Source organism: Bufo gargarizans, chromosome 8, assembly GCF_014858855.1.
Source record: "Bufo gargarizans isolate SCDJY-AF-19 chromosome 8, ASM1485885v1, whole genome shotgun sequence".
Taxonomy (NCBI): Eukaryota; Metazoa; Chordata; class Amphibia; order Anura; family Bufonidae; genus Bufo; species Bufo gargarizans.
Window position 1 is genome coordinate 19,735,589 of NC_058087.1, and position 18,676 is coordinate 19,754,264.

Below are 18,676 nucleotides of genomic sequence, written 5' to 3' on the forward strand. Positions count from 1 at the left end.
TAGCAATTTCATAATTTAGTGGTTTCTGCTATATCAGAGCTATTTGAAATCTATCCCTAAAAGGGTATATAATATTGAAGGTGCACATAGGGTCATTCAGAATAACTTCACACACACCCGCTACTGTGTATTTCCAAGTCTAATTCTGTCACTAAATCCATACCGGTGACCCAGCGCCTAAATACTAGGCCTCAAATTTAATTCCCTCTAAATCTCTCGTTACCCACCGGTGTACTGTTGTTGCTGGGCAAGATATTTAGTGTCCGTCAAAGCACATTTTTTGTTCTGGGTTGAAGTACAATTCCCAATTTAGCAATTTCATAATTTAGTGGTTTCTGCTATATCAGAGCTATTTGAAATCTATCCCTAAAAGGGTATATAATATTGAAGGTGCACATAGGGTCATTCAGAATAACTTCACACACACGCTTCTGTGCATTTCCAAGTCTAATTCTGTCACTAAATCCATACCGGTGACCCAGCGCCTAAATACTAGGCCTCAAATTTAAATCCCTCTAAATCTCTCGTTACCCACCGCTGTACTGTTGTTGCTGGGCAAGATATTTAGTGTCCGTCAAAGCACATTTTTTGTTCTGGGTTGAAGTACAATTCCCAATTTAGCAATTTCATAATTTAGTGGTTTCTGCTATATCAGAGCTATTTGAAATCTATCCCTAAAAGGGTATATAATATTGAAGGTGCACATAGGGTCATTCAGAATAACTTCACACACACGCTTCTGTGCATTTCCAAGTCTAATTCTGTCACTAAATCCATACCGGTCACCCAGCGCCTAAATACTAGGCCTCAAATTTATATCCCGCTGATTTTGAATACAATACATTGGGCCAAATAATATATTTGTTGTTGTGGTGAACCATAACAATGAGAAAAACATCTAGTAAGGGACGCGGACGTGGACATGGTCGTGGTGGTGTTAGTGGACCCTCTGGTGCTGGGAGAGGACGTGGCCGTTCTGCCACATCCACACGTCCTAGTGTACCAACTACCTCAGGTCCCAGTAGCCGCCAGAATTTACAGCGATATATGGTGGGGCCCAATGCCGTTCTAAGGATGGTAAGGCCTGAGCAGGTACAGGCATTAGTCAATTGGGTGGCCGACAGTGGATCCAGCACGTTCACATTATCTCCCACCCAGTCTTCTGCAGAAAGCGCACAGATGGCGCCTGAAAACCAACCCCATCAGTCTGTCACATCACCCCCATGCATACCAGGGAAACTGTCTCAGCCTCAAGTTATGCAGCAGTCTCTTATGCTGTTTGAAGACTCCGCTGGCAGGGTTTCCCAAGGGCATCCACCTAGCCCTTCCCCAGCGGTGAAAGACATAGAATGCACTGACGCACAACCACTTATGTTTCCTGATGATGAGGACATGGGAATACCACCTCAGCATGTCTCTGATGATGACGAAACACAGGTGCCAACTGCTGCGTCTTTCTGCAGTGTGCAGACTGAACAGGAGGTCAGGGATCAAGACTGGGTGGAAGACGATGCAGGGGACGATGAGGTCCTAGACCCCACATGGAATGAAGGTCGTGCCACTGACTTTCACAGTTCGGAGGAAGAGGCAGTGGTGAGACCGAGCCAACAGCGTAGCAAAAGAGGGAGCAGTGGGCAAAAGCAGAACACCCGCCGCCAAGAGACTCCGCCTGCTACTGACCGCCGCCATCTGGGACCGAGCACCCCAAAGGCAGCTTCAAGGAGTTCCCTGGCATGGCACTTCTTCAAACAATGTGCTGACGACAAGACCCGAGTGGTTTGCACGCTGTGCCATCAGAGCCTGAAGCGAGGCATTAACGTTCTGAACCTGAGCACAACCTGCATGACCAGGCACCTGCATGCAAAGCATGAACTGCAGTGGAGTAAACTCCTTAAAACCAAGGAAGTCACTCAGGCTCCCCCTGCTACCTCTTCTGCTGCTGCCGCCTCGGCCTATTCTGCTGCTGCCGCCTCGGCCTCTTCCTCCGCCTCTGGAGGAACGTTGGCACCTGCCGCCCAGCAAACAGGGGATGTACCACCAACACCACCACCACCACCTCCGTCACCAAGCGTCTCAACCATGTCACACGCCAGCGTTCAGCTCTCCATCTCACAAACATTTGATAGAAAGCGTAAATTCCCACCTAGCCACCCTCGATCCCTGGCCCTGAATGCCAGCATTTCTAAACTACTGGCCTATGAAATGCTGTCATTTAGGCTGGTGGACACAGACAGCTTCAAACAGCTCATGTCGCTTGCTGTCCCACAGTATGTTGTTCCCAGCCGGCACTACTTCTCCAAGAGAGCCGTGCCTTCCCTGCACAACCAAGTATCCGATAAAATCAAGTGTGCACTGCGCAACGCCATCTGTAGCAAGGTCCACCTAACCACAGATACGTGGACCAGTAAGCACGGCCAGGGACGCTATATCTCCCTAACTGCACACTGGGTAAATGTAGTGGCAGCTGGGCCCCAGGCGGAGAGCTGTTTGGCGCACGTCCTGCCGCCGCCAAGGATCGCAGGGCAACATTCTTTGCCTCCTGTTGCCACCTCCTCCTTCTCGGCTTCCTCCTCCTCTTCTTCCACCTGCTCATCCAGTCAGCCACACACCTTCACCACCAACTTCAGCACAGCCCGGGGTAAACGTCAGCAGGCCATTCTGAAACTCATATGTTTGGGGGACAGGCCCCACACCGCACAGGAGTTGTGGCGGGGTATTGAACAACAGACCGACGAGTGGTTGCTGCCGGTGAGCCTCAAGCCCGGCCTGGTGGTGTGTGATAATGGGCGAAATCTCGTTGCAGCTCTGGGACTAGCCAATTTGACGCACATCCCTTGCTTGGCGCATGTGCTGAATTTGGTGGTGCAGAAGTTCATTCACAACTACCCCGACATGTCAGAGCTGCTGCATAAAGTGCGGGCCGTCTGTTCGCGCTTCCGGCGTTCACATCCTGCTGCTGCTCGCCTGTCTGCGCTACAGCGTAACTTCGGCCTTCCCGCTCACCGCCTCATATGCGACGTGCCCACCAGGTGGAACTCCACCTTGCACATGCTGGACAGACTGTGCGAGCAGCAGCAGGCCATAGTGGAGTTTCAGCTGCAGCACGCACGGGTCAGTCGCACTACAGAACAGCACCACTTCACCACCAATGACTGGGCCTCCATGCGAGACCTGTGTGCCCTGTTGCGCTGTTTCGAGTACTCCACCAACATGGCCAGTGGCGATGACACCGTTATCAGCGTTACAATACCACTTCTATGTCTCCTTGAGAAAACACTTAGGGCGATGATGGAAGAGGAGGTGGCCCAGGAGGAGGAGGAGGAGGAGGAGGAAGAGGGGTCATTTTTAGCACTTTCAGGCCAGTCTCTTCGAAGTGACTCAGAGGGAGGTTTTTGGCAACAGCAGAGGCCAGGTACAAATGTGGCCAGCCAGGGCCCACTACTGGAGGACGAGGAGGACGAGGATGAGGAGGAGGTGGAGGAGGATGAGGATGAAGCATGGTCACAGCGGGGTGGCACCCAACGCAGCTCGGGTCCATCACTGGTGCGTGGCTGGGGGGAAAGGCAGGACGATGACGATACGCCTCCCACAGAGGACAGCTTGTCCTTATCCCTGGGCAGCCTGGCACACATGAGCGACTACATGCTGCAGTGCCTGCGCAACGACAGCAGAGTTGCCCACATTTTAACCTGTGCGGACTACTGGGTTGCCACCCTGCTGGATCCACGCTACAAAGACAATGTGCCCACCTTACTTCCTGCACTGGAGCGTGATAGGAAGATGCGCGAGTACAAGCGCACGTTGGTAGACGCGCTACTGAGAGCATTCCCAAATGTCACAGGGGAACAAGTGGAAGCCCAAGGCCAAGGCAGAGGAGGAGCAAGAGGTCGCCAAGGCAGCTGTGTCACGGCCAGCTCCTCTGAGGGCAGGGTTAGCATGGCAGAGATGTGGAAAACTTTTGTCAACACGCCACAGCTAACTGCACCACCACCTGATACGCAACGTGTTAGCAGGAGGCAACATTTCACTAACATGGTGGAACAGTACGTGTGCACACCCCTCCACGTACTGACTGATGGTTCGGCCCCATTCAACTTCTGGGTCTCTAAATTGTCCACGTGGCCAGAGCTAGCCTTTTATGCCTTGGAGGTGCTGGCCTGCCCGGCAGCCAGCGTTTTGTCTGAACGTGTATTCAGCACGGCAGGGGGCGTCATTACAGACAAACGCAGCCGCCTGTCTACAGCCAATGTGGACCAGCTGACGTTCTTAAAAATGAACCAGGCATGGATCCCACAGGACCTGTCCGTCCCTTGTCCAGATTAGACATTAACTACCTCCCCATAACCATATATTATTGGACTCCAGGGCACTTCCTCATTCAATCCTATTTTTATTTTCATTTTACCATTATATTGCGAGGCTACCCAAAGTTGAATGAACCTCTCCTCTGCCTGTGTGCTAGGCCTAAATATATGCCAATGGACTGTTGCAGTGGTGGCTGACATGAAGCCTGATTCTCTGCTATGACATGCAGACTAATTCTCTGCTGACATGAAGCCAGATTGTCTGTTACGGGACCTCTCTCCTCTGCCTGGGTGCTGGGCCTAAATTTATGACAATGGACTGTTGCAGTGGTGGCTGACGTGAAGCCTGATTCTCTGCTATGACATGCAGACTGATTCTCTGCTGACATGAAGCCAGATTGTCTGTTACGGGACCTCTCTGCTCTGCCTGTGTGCTAGGCCTAAATATATGCCAATGGACTGTTGCAGTGGTGGGTGACGTGAAGCCTCATTCTCTGCTATGACATGCAGACTGATTCTCTGCTGTCATGAAGCCAGATTGTCTGTTACGGGACCTCTCTGCTCTGCCTGTGTGCTAGGCCTAAATATATGCCAATGGACTGTTGCAGTGGTGGGTGACGTGAAGCCTCATTCTCTGCTATGACATGCAGACTGATTCTCTGCTGTCATGAAGCCAGATTGTCTGTTACGGGACCTCTCTGCTCTGCCTGTGTGCTAGGCCTAAATATATGCCAATGGACTGTTGCAGTGGTGGGTGACGTGAAGCCTCATTCTCTGCTATGACATGCAGACTGATTCTCTGCTGACATGAAGCCAGATTGTCTGTTACGGGACCTCTCTCCTCTGCCTGTGTGCTAGGCCTAAATATATGCCAATGGACTGTTGCAGTGGTGGGTGACGTGAAGCCTCATTCTCTGCTATGACATGCAGACTAATTCTCTGCTGACATGAAGACAGATTCTCTGTTACGGGACCTCCCTCCTCTGCCTGGGTGCTGGGCCTAAATATATGCCAATGGACTGTTGCAGTGGTGGCTGACGTGAAGCCTCATTCTCTGCTATGACATGCAGACTAATTCTCTGCTGACATGAAGACAGATTCTCTGTTACGGGACCTCTCTCCTCTGCCTGTGTGTGTGCTGGGCCTAAATATATGCCAATGGACTGTTGCAGTGGTGGCTGACGTGAAGCCTGATTGTCTGTTACGGGACCTCTCTCCTCTGCCTGGGTGCTGGGCCTAAATATCTGACAATGGACTGTTGCATTGGTGGCTGACGTGAAGCCTGATTCTCTGCTATGATATGAAGACTGATTCTCTGCTGACATGAAGCCAGATTGTCTGTTACGGGACCTCTCTCCTCTGCCTGGGTGCCTGGGCCTAAATATATGACAATGGACTGTTACAGTGGTGGCTGACGTGAAGCCTGATTCTCTGCTATGACATGCAGACTGATTCTCTGCTGACATGAAGCCAGATTCTCTGTTACGGGACCTCTCTCCTCTGCCTGTGTGTGTGCTGGGCCTAAATATATGCCAATGGACTGTTGCAGTGGTGGCTGACGTGAAGCCTCATTCTCTGCTATGACATGCAGACTGATTCTCTGCTGACATGAAGCCAGATTCTCTGTTACGGGACCTCTCTCCTCTGCCTGTGTGTGTGCTGGGCCTAAATATATGCCAATGGACTGTTGCAGTGGTGGCTGACGTGAAGCCTCATTCTCTGCTATGACATGCAGACTAATTCTCTGCTGACATGAAGACAGATTCTCTGTTACGGGACCTCCCTCCTCTGCCTGGGTGCTGGGCCTAAATATATGCCAATGGACTGTTGCAGTGGTGGCTGACGTGAAGCCTGATTCTCTGCTATGACATGCAGACTGATTCTCTGCTGACATGAAGACAGATTCTCTGTTACGGGACCTCCCTCCTCTGCCTGGGTGCTGGGCCTAAATATATGCCAATGGACTGTTGCAGTGGTGGCTGACGTGAAGCCTCATTCTCTGCTATGACATGCAGACTAATTCTCTGCTGACATGAAGACAGATTCTCTGTTACGGGACCTCTCTCCTCTGCCTGGGTGCTGGGTAGTGTTGAGCGCGAATATTCGAAAAGCCAATTTTTTTCGCGAATATCGCAACTTCGCGATTTCGCGAATATTTCGAATATAGTGCTATATATTCGTAAAAACGAATATTCGTTTTTTGTTTCCCCCCCCCCCCACAAAATTACAGTACACATATAATTGATTGTTTCCCAAAGGTCCAACAGCTCAGATCTTACTCACATTGCCTAGAAAGTGATTGAGGCGCGAATCTTCGTAAGGCGATTTTATTAGCGCACATGCGAATATCGGCACGTCCCAGAACAGAGGCAAAGGGCTTTGCATTCATACATTAGTGAATTGAGTTGCGAATCTTCGTAAGGCGATTTTATTAGCGCACATGCGAATATCTACACTTGTCCCAGAACAGAGGCAAAGGGCTTTGCATTCATACATTAGTGATTGAATTGAGCTGCGAATCTTCGTAAGGCGATTTTATTAACGCAAATGCAAATATCTACACTTGTCCCCAGAACAGAGAGGCAAAGGCCTGTGCATTCATATAGTATAGCACCATATTCGCGAATACGTAGAACTTCGTAAAATTCGATTTACGAATATTCGTATTTTTTATTTTACTTTCCACCTTACAGATTACATTGATCTGTACTCTGTCAACTACTGTCATCACCCCCCACTGTATCTCGATTGATTCCCAAAAGTCTCACATTCCCTAGAAAGTGATTGAGGTGCGAATCTTCGTAAGGCGATTTTATTAGCGCACATGCGAATATCTACACTTGTCCCAGAACAGAGGCAAAGGGCATTGCATTCATACATTAGTGATTGAATTGAGTTGCGAATCTTCGTAAGGCGATTTCATTAGCGCACATGTGAATTTTGCATAGCATATGTATTATGCGATGCGAAAATTCGAATTATCGCATATGCGAAATAATAACGAATTTGAATAATCGCGAATATTTTACGAATATTCTTTCGAATATTCACAAAATTTCGCGAATTCGAATATGGGACATGCCGCTCAACACTAGTGCTAGGCCTAAATTTATGACAATGGACTGTTGCAGTGGTGGGTGACGTGAAGCCTGATTCTCTGCTATGACATGCAGACTGATTCTCTGCTGACATGAAGCCAGATTCTCTGTTACGGGACCTCTCTCCTCTGCCTGTGTGCTGGGCCTAAATATATGCCAATGGACTGTTGCAGTGGTGGCTGACGTGAAGCCTCATTCTCTGCTATGACATGCAGACTGATTCTCTGCTGACATGAAGCCAGATTCTCTGTTACGGGACCTCTCTCCTCTGCCTGTGTGTGTGCTGGGCCTAAATATATGCCAATGGACTGTTGCAGTGGTGGCTGACGTGAAGCCTCATTCTCTGCTATGACATGCAGACTAATTCTCTGCTGACATGAAGACAGATTCTCTGTTACGGGACCTCTCTCCTCTGCCTGGGTGCCGGGGCCTAAATATCTGAGAATGGACTGTTCCAGTGGTGGGTGACGGGAAGCCAGATTCTCTGCTATGGAACCTCTCTCCAATTGATTTTGGTTAATTTTTATTTATTTAATTTTTATTTTAATTCATTTCCCTATCCACATTTGTTTGCAGGGGATTTACCTACATGTTGCTGCCTTTTGCAGCCCTCTAGCTCTTTCCTGGGCTGTTTTACAGCCTTTTTAGTGCCGAAAAGTTCGGGTCCCCATTGACTTCAATGGGGTTCGGGTTCGGGACGAAGTTCGGATCGGGTTCGGATCCCGAACCCGAACATTTCCGGGATGTTCGGCCGAACTTCTCGAACCCGAACATCCAGGTGTTCGCTCAACTCTAAATATCACATATCTTCAGATAACTCATACAAACGGTCAATTATCAGCACTAAGAGAATGAAGGAGCTAAAAAGCCAATATGAGTGAGTAACTTTACAAGCAACAAATCGGAGCTGCATAGCTATAAATGTGAATGTAAATGGGCAGATCAGGCGCAATTAAACCGACGTAGCGATGTGCAGGTCTGGGCCTATGGGTAACCTCTGATCCCTCTGTAACCATGGTGCCCAATTTAGTAACTATTTGTCATGGGCGAGGGATTCCCAACTGAAAAGCTCCTCTAATCTGCAGATTTCCTGAACCTTTTCCCTCCACCTCAATATAGTAGGGGCCTGTTCGGAAAGCCAGTTTAGAGGGATCAGCAATTTTGCTGCAGCTATTAGAGGAGAGTAAGGAGTGTTTGTTGAGGGGACAATGCAGGTCAGGCAAATTCAGAAGAACGGCTTTGGGTGAGAGTCATGTACCAGCTGGGCAAATCTTTTTAATCTCATTGGCCACTTCATCCCAAAACGGACGAATCCCAGGGCATGACCACCATATATGTAGTGTTGTACCCAGTGATGCGTGACACCTCCAACAATTCTCCGACACTGAGGGAAACATTTTGTGCAATATGTCAGGGGTTCAGTACCACTTAGGGCATTTTCCTGTGTTGTTATGCAACGAGAAAAAGCCATGTGAGTGACTAAGTATCCTAGTTACTTCAGACTCTGAGAAGTTAACTTCAAGCTCAAACTCCCACTGTTGGATGAAAAGTGGTTTCTCGACCATCTCAGTCTCTAGTAGTTTGTTGTATAAGAAAGTAATTTACGTCTAGGCCTAGGAGATTGTACAATTTTATCGTACCATGAGGGAATGTAATCTTTACGCGCTTTATCTAAGTACTCCTTACACATTAAGCTGAAGTGTTAGTAATGCATGTGTGACCATTTGCTGACATTGTGCGATTCCAATAAACTCTGAAAACTAGGTATGACGTTGCCTTTCAACACATCACCCATTGGCAAATTTCCAAACGCTGCCCACAAGTTGAGATTGTCTATATAATCCTCACGTATATAATAAATGGACCAGTCTCATAGGCATGAAGGGAGATGGGCACCGTGGAAGTTCTAAGAGGGGAGAAACAGTGTTCCAGACCTTACGAACTCCTAAATATGTGGAATTTGAACGACAACTAAGAGAGTCTGCAGAAGATGGTACTGTCCGTAATCTAACCATTTCGGACGGGCCAAATAAGACAACCTAGTTTAGGAGAGAAGGGGTTTAGTATTTCAGAGTGTAGCCTCAACAAGTTGTCTAGGTAGTATAGTTGTACGTCTGGCAAACCAAAACCTCCTCTGGAGATTGGTTGGAATAGGAGATTGTACGACACTCGTGGCTTAGTTGGTTTCCAAATAAATGATGAGAAAAGTCTGCGTATTTGCAACAAATATGATTTGGGAAGGGAGATTGGCAAGGTTTGCAAGAGGTAAAGTTGGTTGGGAAGAACATAAGTCTTTAACAAGTTTTTCCTACCTATCCATGAAAGATAAAGAATCTTCAGACCTGATAGCTGAGAACGAATATCGGATAATAGGGCAGGGTAGTTTAGGTGAAATAGTTGACTGGGATCACTTGTAATATTAACACCAAGATATTTAATATGAGAAGAGACCCATACAAAAGGGAAATGTTTCGTGTGGAAATGGTGCTTCTAGGCACATTAATACCCATGGCCGAACACTTGGGGAGGTTCATTTTAAAATTAGATAAGTGACCAAAAACATCCAGCAACTTTAAAATCTCAGGGAAGGCCTTTTCTGGATCAGACAGGATCAGCAACATGTCGTCAGCAAATGCTGCCACTGAATGCTGCGTAGAACCAATCTTAACCCCTTTGAGGTTTTCATTTTGCCTAATGGCCTGAATAAGAGTTTCAAGGCAAAGTATAAAGATGGTTGGGGACAATGGGCAACCCTGGCGAGTGCTGTTTGTAATGTTAAAATGTGGGGAAAGGATTCCATTGACCCACACCCTTGCATGAGGGGTAGAGTACAGGGACAGCACTGCCCCAACAAATCTTGGATGGAAGCCAAACTTGTATAGGGTAGTCTCCTTAAACCTCCAGTCTACTCTATCAAATGCCTTTTCTGCATCAGTACCCAATAGAGTGAGGCTGCTAGAGTATGTTGGATTAACATCTGTATTCTGAAAGTGCTGTCCCTGCATTCTCATCCCCCAACAAATCCCGACTGTTCTGGAGATACAAGGTTGTGTAGGAAGGGAGCAATTCTGTGTGCCAATAATTTGGCCCATAACTTAGTGTCTGTGTTCAAGAGGGAGATAGGTCTGTAGTTGTAAGGAAGTTCAGGGTCTTTATTTGGTTTTGGAAGGACCACGATATGTGCCTCCAATGCTTGTTTAGCAGGAGGAGACTGTCACGGCCACGCTTATGGTCGTGACTCCTTGGGAGCCGCATACAGTTGCCCGCGGTTTTGGTTGTTGTGTCAACCGCAGCTGAGGCATAATGTAGTTGGCCTCAGTGCGGTTGCCGCGGACATCAGCTTTGTGTGCGGTTCCCGGGGAGTTGTGTGTGTATGCACGTTTGTATGTCTGGTGTGCACTGTGTTTTATGTTTGTGTGCGCATGGACATCATTCCCCGCACTGTGGTTGCCCGTGGCAACGTTTGGTTGTTGTGTACATGTGGTGGCACTGTCCCGGCCCTCGGGCTGACTCCCTGGACGGCTCCCACCCATGTCGCTGCCAGCGGTAACAGCCACAGTGTGTTCTGTTGGACACTTTCCCTTTTATGTGAGTTTCCCTTCTGTGGTGTTTGTAGGGTTAACTCCCTTCCCAGTGTGTGTGTGTGATGTCACTGGGTGTGTCCGACGGTGGGTGTGGCTTCTTGGCCTATATAGTCTGGGGCGTTGCCAGGGCCCAGTAGGTTGCTGCAGCCCTGCTAGCTGGAGCAGCCTCCTGTGTTTCCCATTCTGCCTGTGAGAGCCACCACTGTGGTCATAGGTCTATGTTATGGTCAAAATGTATAGTTGTATGCCTATGTCTTTCTGTGTGTGTTGTAGCAAGTTGTTTCTGTTGGGACCTTTATATGTTTCTGTGCAGCATACGGTTCTGGATCCCTGTTTGTGTAGGGATCCAGTCAGCAAGGCTGTGGCAGGTTGGTGAACTTGTTGTTCGCCTGCCATTTCCGTATTGTTGTTTCTGTTCCCCTCTTCCCAACAGCTTGGCCATTTAGACTCCTGCTCCTCCGTGTCAAGGAGGAGTAGGTCGTCTTACCCAGCTCCTAGCGCAGGGATCTGCGGAGGGTAAGATAGGGCTCCGAGGTTCCTGCGCATGGGTCCTCCTACCTCAAAGGTCGGCCCATGCAAGTTAGGAGTTAGGGTCAGGATAGGGACGCTGTAGGAGGTGACCTGCTCCCTATCCTGTTCTCATGGCCGAGTAGCCACTTCACCACCTGGCCTCGCACGGCTGAGGGTTTCCCCCATCCACAGCCGTGACAGAGACCCTTCTAGTAGAGAGTTAAAATAGGACATCAGATGTGGGCCTAACACTGGAAAAAAAAATTGTAGTACATGATCGGTAGACCATCAGGACCAGGACTTTTTCCCGAAGGGGTTAAGTATTGTTTTGTACTTCCTGAAGGGTGATAGGAGAGATTAGGGATTCCTTATCCTCTTGTGATAACTAGGGTAAATTAAGAGTCAGCAAAAACTTTTTGGTGAGGTCAAGTCTGTCCTGTATGGTTACTGGGGGCTCATCTGCACGGATGCAATATAAAGAAGCGTAATATGAGTTGAAAATCTTGGCTATGTTATGAGCGTCAGCCACTAATTCACCTTTGTTATTCCACATTTTTGATATATAGGACTGTTCATTTAGTTTTTTTTAACAAGAGCAGACATCATCCTGTTCCCTTTATGCCCATCATGAGAATATTGTTTATGTCTGACCTTTGCATAAGCTTTAGCTGCTTTTATATTTAATAAAGCTTTCAGATCCGCTCTGAGAACTAGCAGAGCATCTAATTCCTTGACTGCTAGGAATCTTTTATGGGCCTGTTCTAATTTGGCTATTTGGGACAATAAAGAAGATAGGCGTGCTTCTCGCCTTTTCTTTAAGTGGGAACCTGAAGCTATGAATTCACCCCGTATGACTGATTTATGAGCTTCCCAAATAGAAGCCGGGGAAGCGTCGGATACAGTATTAAGCGTAAAGTAATCTATCAATCTGTTATTTAAAGTGTCTGTATTTGATTGAGTATCTAGGATTGTGGGATTAAGTTTCCAGATCCATTCCCTACCGGAAACATCCAGAACAGCTAGGGAGAGGGATACAGGGGCATGATCTGATACTGTAATACCATGGACTTCCGCATTTTGTACATGTGTCAACAGTCTATCAGATATGAGCAAATAATCAAGACGCTGATAGGATTTATGCGGGTGAGAGTAAAAGGAATAATCCCTTCTATCTACATGTAAGGCCCTCCAAACATCGCATAGACCCATACCTTGAATTCTGCTTTGTATTCCCTTCAGCGCCTTATAAGAGATCACGGACCTGCGAGTGGACGAATCCAGAAGAGGGTTGAGGACCAGATTAAAATCGCCTCCTATAATCCGTAAACCAGAGGCAAATATAGATATTTTATGTAGTATCTTGCTTAACCATTTGGAAGTGTTACAGTTAGGGGTGTATAGATTGCATAAGGTGATCTCCACACCGCCCAACTTACCCTTTAAAAGCAGATATCTCCCATCTGAGTCCGCAACCTCCACCACGGTGCAAAAGGGGACACTCTTATGTACACCAATACTAACTCCCCTAGAAGAGGGCAGATCGTAACAGGAATGATTCCATGTCTGAAATGAAGAGCGAGCAAGATTTGGGATATGGCCCTTTCTAAAATGCGTCTCTTGCCATTTGTGTTTTACCTGTTCTCGAAAAATGCGACTTCTCTTTATAGGACTATTGCACCCATTCACATTAAAGGTAGCTACATTCAATTTTAAAGCAGCCATCATAAATTTATGAAAGACGAGAAAGGCTGTATACCGTATGCTCTATGATCCAACAGTAGAAACCAAACTGTAACTAAAAGGAGCATATTCAACCAGAAGGCTCCGTAGGTATGCAGTTTAACTGCGTAGAGAGATAACTGAATAGGGGAGTACACTAACATGTATAGCCTGATCTGCCCAAACCTCCATTAAGAAAGCCCACTGGGCGTATGATGGAGTTAATGGACTAACCCAGCTGAGGACATATGAACATTGATAGTCACCTAAGATCTTAATCCTCCCACTTTTGCAGGAGAAAAAGTAAAGGATTGGGAATAGATGAGGAGGTGAAAGGGAAGGGGGGGGGGGAAGCAATCCTGCCACATAGGAGACTTTGCATGTTATAGTAACAATACAGTAACCTCTATCAGGGAAAGAGAAAGAGGATGCGTCTTCTGTTCTTCTGCCTCCTCACAGTGGACCATGCGGGAGGTACTTGTAATGGAGGCAAGTCTTCATCCAGAGGAACAGGCATCCAGGAGGACAGTTCCATAGGCTCCAGATTCAGAGGTTCCCATATATGTCGCAAGTCCTTAGGGGAACAAATGGTGAAATGTCTGTTTCCAGATGAGATAAGTAGACCGAAGGGGAACAACCAACGGTACATGATCCTAGAGGAGCGCAGGAGATCTGTGAGAGGTTTCAAAATCCTCCTTTTCTGGAGGGTAGAAGATGCAAGGTCCTGATAAATCTATATTTTAGATCCCAGAAGCTTAATATCACCTATGGTTCTGGATTTTTGTAGGATAGCTTCAGTATCACGGAAGCTTAGCAAGCCACAGATTATGTCCCTGGGGTTACCAGAAGGGAGAGGTTTGGGGCGTAATGCCGACCTGAGCCCAGTAACAACGCAAACAGCTCCTTCATGAGCGCAAATAGGTCCTCTTTTTCTGTTGCCTCAGGAAGATTCCCGATTCTGATATCCTTCCTACGGCTCCTATTCTCCTGGTCTTCGAAGAGCAGTAGGGAATTGTTAATCGCCGTACAGTGAGTGTCTGAGGTGGTTCTGACGGCGGAGTTGAATGAGAGTATGGCGTCCTAGTTGTGTTCCAGGGACTCCACTCTCTCCTCAATATGGCGGACCTCCGTTTTGATGACGGGGCCGAAGCCCTCTGAAGAGCCTCATCCAGATAGAATCTGGTAAGTGTGGTGGGTTCACTCACCTCTTGATCTGTGGAGGAGGTTTCCTCAGTTGCACTGAGGTCTGAGGCTTGTTTTTCGGGGAGATGATGCTCTGATTCTTTTGGCTGAGGCGCCATTTTAGGAGCGCGCGAGGCCTGCTTCTGCGGCTGTCTGCAGATGTATTTCTCCATGTCTATCTGGAGCGAGGGATCGCCTGAAGATGCCGCTGTACTACCCAGGGAGTTTTTAGGTTGTATTTTAACCATCCCGGTAGGTTAGTGTGCTTAGATAGCGCTATATAGAGGCTTGGTGGCGGGAGCGCTACTCACGAGCTTCCACCATCCAGCACGGACAGGCTCTGCCCCCCCCCCCCCTACTGTATGTGCTTTCAAAGACTATATTACCCAACATGAAGCTATAACTGATATTTATGGTAGCTGTCACCTTTTAACTTGCTGTCATTAGTCTCAGAGAAAAAGTGAATCAAATAAAATCAGAGGCACATGGAGATACAGGATGGACGCATAGCATGCAATGGGCACCATATCATGAACCTGTACATAATGGATCTGTGCTACAGCCATAAGCATGAGGTCTTACACTGTAATATAAGGCACAACTGTACTCCCACCATGCAGTGTCATTAAAATGGTAATTTTATTTTTATCAGTAATTATTTTGTATCCGTAATGTCCCTATGTTGTGTCGTGTTTCATAGGGCTGTGGAGTTTCTCGGATTGCCTCTCCCCGAATTCAGCCATATGTAAAACAAACCTAATATTCAAAATGGAAAAGCACTACACCCCAGTGGATAATGATCATGACCAAGAGTACGAGATCTGTCCAGAGGACTGGCTGTACTATGGGAACAAGGTTGTAATCTTTTAAAAATTGTGGGCAGCCTGGGTGTAGTAGTGCACCCCATATAGCATGCAGATTTCATTGCGAGGTTGCTAGGATTGGTTTTAGGAAATTTTCCTCCTGATATGGGAAGGGTCAGGGGCATTTACAAGATTATGAAAGAAACAGGGTCCTCCAAGCAGCACAGAGTATTTCACGAGATGAGCTTGTTGATTTTGTGGCAGCGAACCATGCACTCAGGGGTGTTCCATCAATGGGGGAATATTGCTAGGATATACCCCCATTGTCTGACAGGTGCAGGTCCCAGAGGTACCTATACCGATAACGGAGAGGGAAAGGTGGTGGAGGGTGCACTGTGCATGCACAGCCGCCCTTCATTCATTTCTATGGGGTCGCCAAAAATAGCCGCGGTGCGCTCCCATTCTCTTGTATGGGGAGAGCGCTTGGCAATGGCCAGACCCCGGGAAATCTAGGGTCCTCCAGCCAACACTCTTCCCACTCCGTTCTCGGAGCCTGTGGGGGTCCCAGATGTGGGACCCGCCCCTATGAGACAATGGGAGCCTATCCTAGCAATATGCCCCCATTGACTGTGATGGGAATACTCCTTTAAGGGTGGACTGGTGGTGTAAATGCCCCTGGGTTTGGGCGATAGGCGCTAACAAGCTATTCTAGAGCAGATAACTGAATCTATGCGTTTTACGTGAATGAAAGCCTAGCAATGGCATCCAGTAATGCAGCGTTGGACTAGCCCACCAGAGTACCAGTAGATCCTCTCAAGCCCATTATGGGCTCAAGCTCAGATACCATAATGGGCCCCAAAAGTCGAGAGAGAAAAAAATAATAATTTGGAGACAATAAATTTCCACTAGGGTCTATTTCTCTGAACAAAGCCTATTAGACTTTTCATGATATGGGGGTTGGGTCCCAATAATAATTCTCTGGTGGGCCCAAAGTACCCCAGTCTGACTCTGCAGCAAATGTGATAAATGTTTAGGAAGACAGAGAGGCGTATGTGACTGGGACACTATCGTAACTATTGAAGTGAGAGGCTACATGAGCACAGAGTATTTCAGCAGAAATGCTTGTCCAGAAAGCCAGAAAGGCTTGAATATCATAGAGAACTTTCCTACTGAAGGAAGGGATCGACCTCTTCAGCATGGACTGCACCGAGCACTCGTTGCTGTTGCCCATACATCCGGCCGTGGGCCTCAGGGTATACCAGCAGTTTCCCCTGTCCGTTATATAGATAATTCCTATTTCCATTACAATGTTCCACACACTTTAGTCTGAACAGTGAACACCCAGTGTATATGCCAAGAAAACCTCCTGACATGGAGGCCAGATGTCTCTGCACTGGACTTATGCCAAAAGAGAGACCTGGCATTATGTCCTAGAATAGATTTTTTTCCCCCGAACTATATTGGAAAGCATATATGCCGTATACATTATTGCAATGGGAGCATTTGGAAGACAAATACATCTATATAGCACACAGCTGCAAATGTTCTCAGTTATAAGTCCCACATACAAGAGATTTTCCCACCTGAGCTTGGTGTGAACAGGGTCTTGGTACTTCATGAGTATACGGATACTAATTCTCCAATATATCATTATTTTTTACAGTGCTTTTTTGTCTACAAAGATGGAAAGATGGACTGGTATTCGGCTTCTAACTACTGTAGGGAACATGGCGGAGGTCTGGCCACAATTACAAACGGGATAGAACAAGGTAATACAATGCAGATAAAGGTTTCTAGAAAATAGCTAGCCATAAAATAACCAAAAAGCCATATAGATGTAAAGGAGTATATCATCACATATACAGTAACTGGAGTACAATGTATTATATATTCACCTACATTGAAAGTTTTGACAAGAGTCTAGACAAAGGCGTTGTGGCTACGAGGAGTCTGAAAACACGTGACATTGATTAAACTATGCACAATGCCAAACATGTGGCCGTGCGCGTCTTTTTGACAAATTTGGTTTAACTTCTATAATCACCTCTACACATTTTTGCATCCTTGGCTAGAATTAATAAAAAGATTTTCTATAGACAAACTGAAAATATTCACATTTAAAGGGGTTTTCCAGGCTACAGATAACAATGACAGGTTCAAGTGTATTGCCTTAATGCAGGCATGCTCAACTTGCGGCCCTCCAGCTGTTGCAAAACTACAACTCCCATCATTCCCGGACAACCTACATCTATCAGCCTACAGCAGGGCATGGTGGGAGTTGTAGTTTTACAACAGCTGGAGGGCCGCAGGTTGAGCATGCCTGCCTTATGGCATCCTACAAGACGTTTTCTACTAGCAGCTACCTACAGTACCTTCACCAGCACAGGTTTCCATAAGGTAAAATGCTTGGGGGATTTATAACCCCCCCCCCCCCCCCCTATACATATTACTGGACCACATATAATAATGTCAGCGGCCGTATAGAAGGCAAATGGGTGCAATAGTGGGCAACATGGACACCCACTAATATGGTCCCACAACAACGGGTCCGAATATTGCAAATCATGTTGTAAAGGTTCAGTGTTCCCATACTAATTTGTATATATTTTTTTCCCCATAGCATGAGAAATTTTGGGTAAAGTTATACATTTTGTATATTTTATCATTTAGCGGGGGATTGTGGGGTTATTCTAGTAACAAACCTTCATATCATCTGTGCTGGAAATTACCTTTCCTTTGCTTCAGCTGTTATAGTTATGCAGCTGTTTGGAGAGAAGAGCGGCTTCTGGATCGGAGTCGGCAAAACTGACTATGATTTATGGGAAAACGGCACCGCAAAAACATATAATAATTGGACTCCAGCTCAATATCACCATGTAAGTGTAATATCCATACTGACTGACAACGTGCTTGTGACGCCTACCTATTCTAGACTTACACAATTTAACTTGCTACTAAATCTCTCTTGTGGTTTTAGCATTTCTATTCATGTTTTACGTTTGAAATTTCTTAAAAAGAATAGGTCATCAATGGGGTCCAACTCCTGGAACACCCAGGGATCAGCTGTTGGAGGATGCCGCATCGATCCCATGAGAACTAGTCGCAGCTTATCAAGCACATCGCTGTACGATGTATAGTGCTTGGTATTGCCTTCACTTGAATGGGACTGAGCTGCACCTTGGCCATGTGAGCAAAACGCTCGTTCATTAGGTAATAGGATAGTCCGTGCAGACACCTAAATCATCATTTGCAGGCAGCAGATCAAACCGCACTCTGTTGTCGGCAAACAGTGATTCAATATGGTGAAGAACTATGGCATTGGCGATCACTCCTGCCCATACTGTGGAAGAGATTGCTGCATGTAAATGTGTTTCCTTCACTGACGAACAAGCGATTGTTAGGAAGGAATGCTTGCTTCCCTACAATTGCTTAAAAAGACCTTAAAGGGGTTTTCCCATCGCAGACAATGGGGGAAT

The 18,676-nt window shown here is 46.9% G+C and overlaps 1 protein-coding gene across 2 annotated transcripts in view; it reads left to right on the forward strand.

The window, feature by feature from the left end:
* PLA2R1 (phospholipase A2 receptor 1) overlaps positions 1–18,676 on the forward strand; it is a 94,861-nt gene that overhangs the window by 40,768 nt on the left and 35,417 nt on the right. For both annotated transcript variants that reach the window (XM_044304937.1, XM_044304938.1), the window contains exons 18-20: positions 15,098–15,252; positions 16,864–16,969; positions 17,946–18,076. In XM_044304937.1, the coding sequence (XP_044160872.1) occupies positions 15,098–15,252; positions 16,864–16,969; positions 17,946–18,076 (392 nt within the window). The remainder of the gene's footprint in view (positions 1–15,097; positions 15,253–16,863; positions 16,970–17,945; positions 18,077–18,676) is intronic.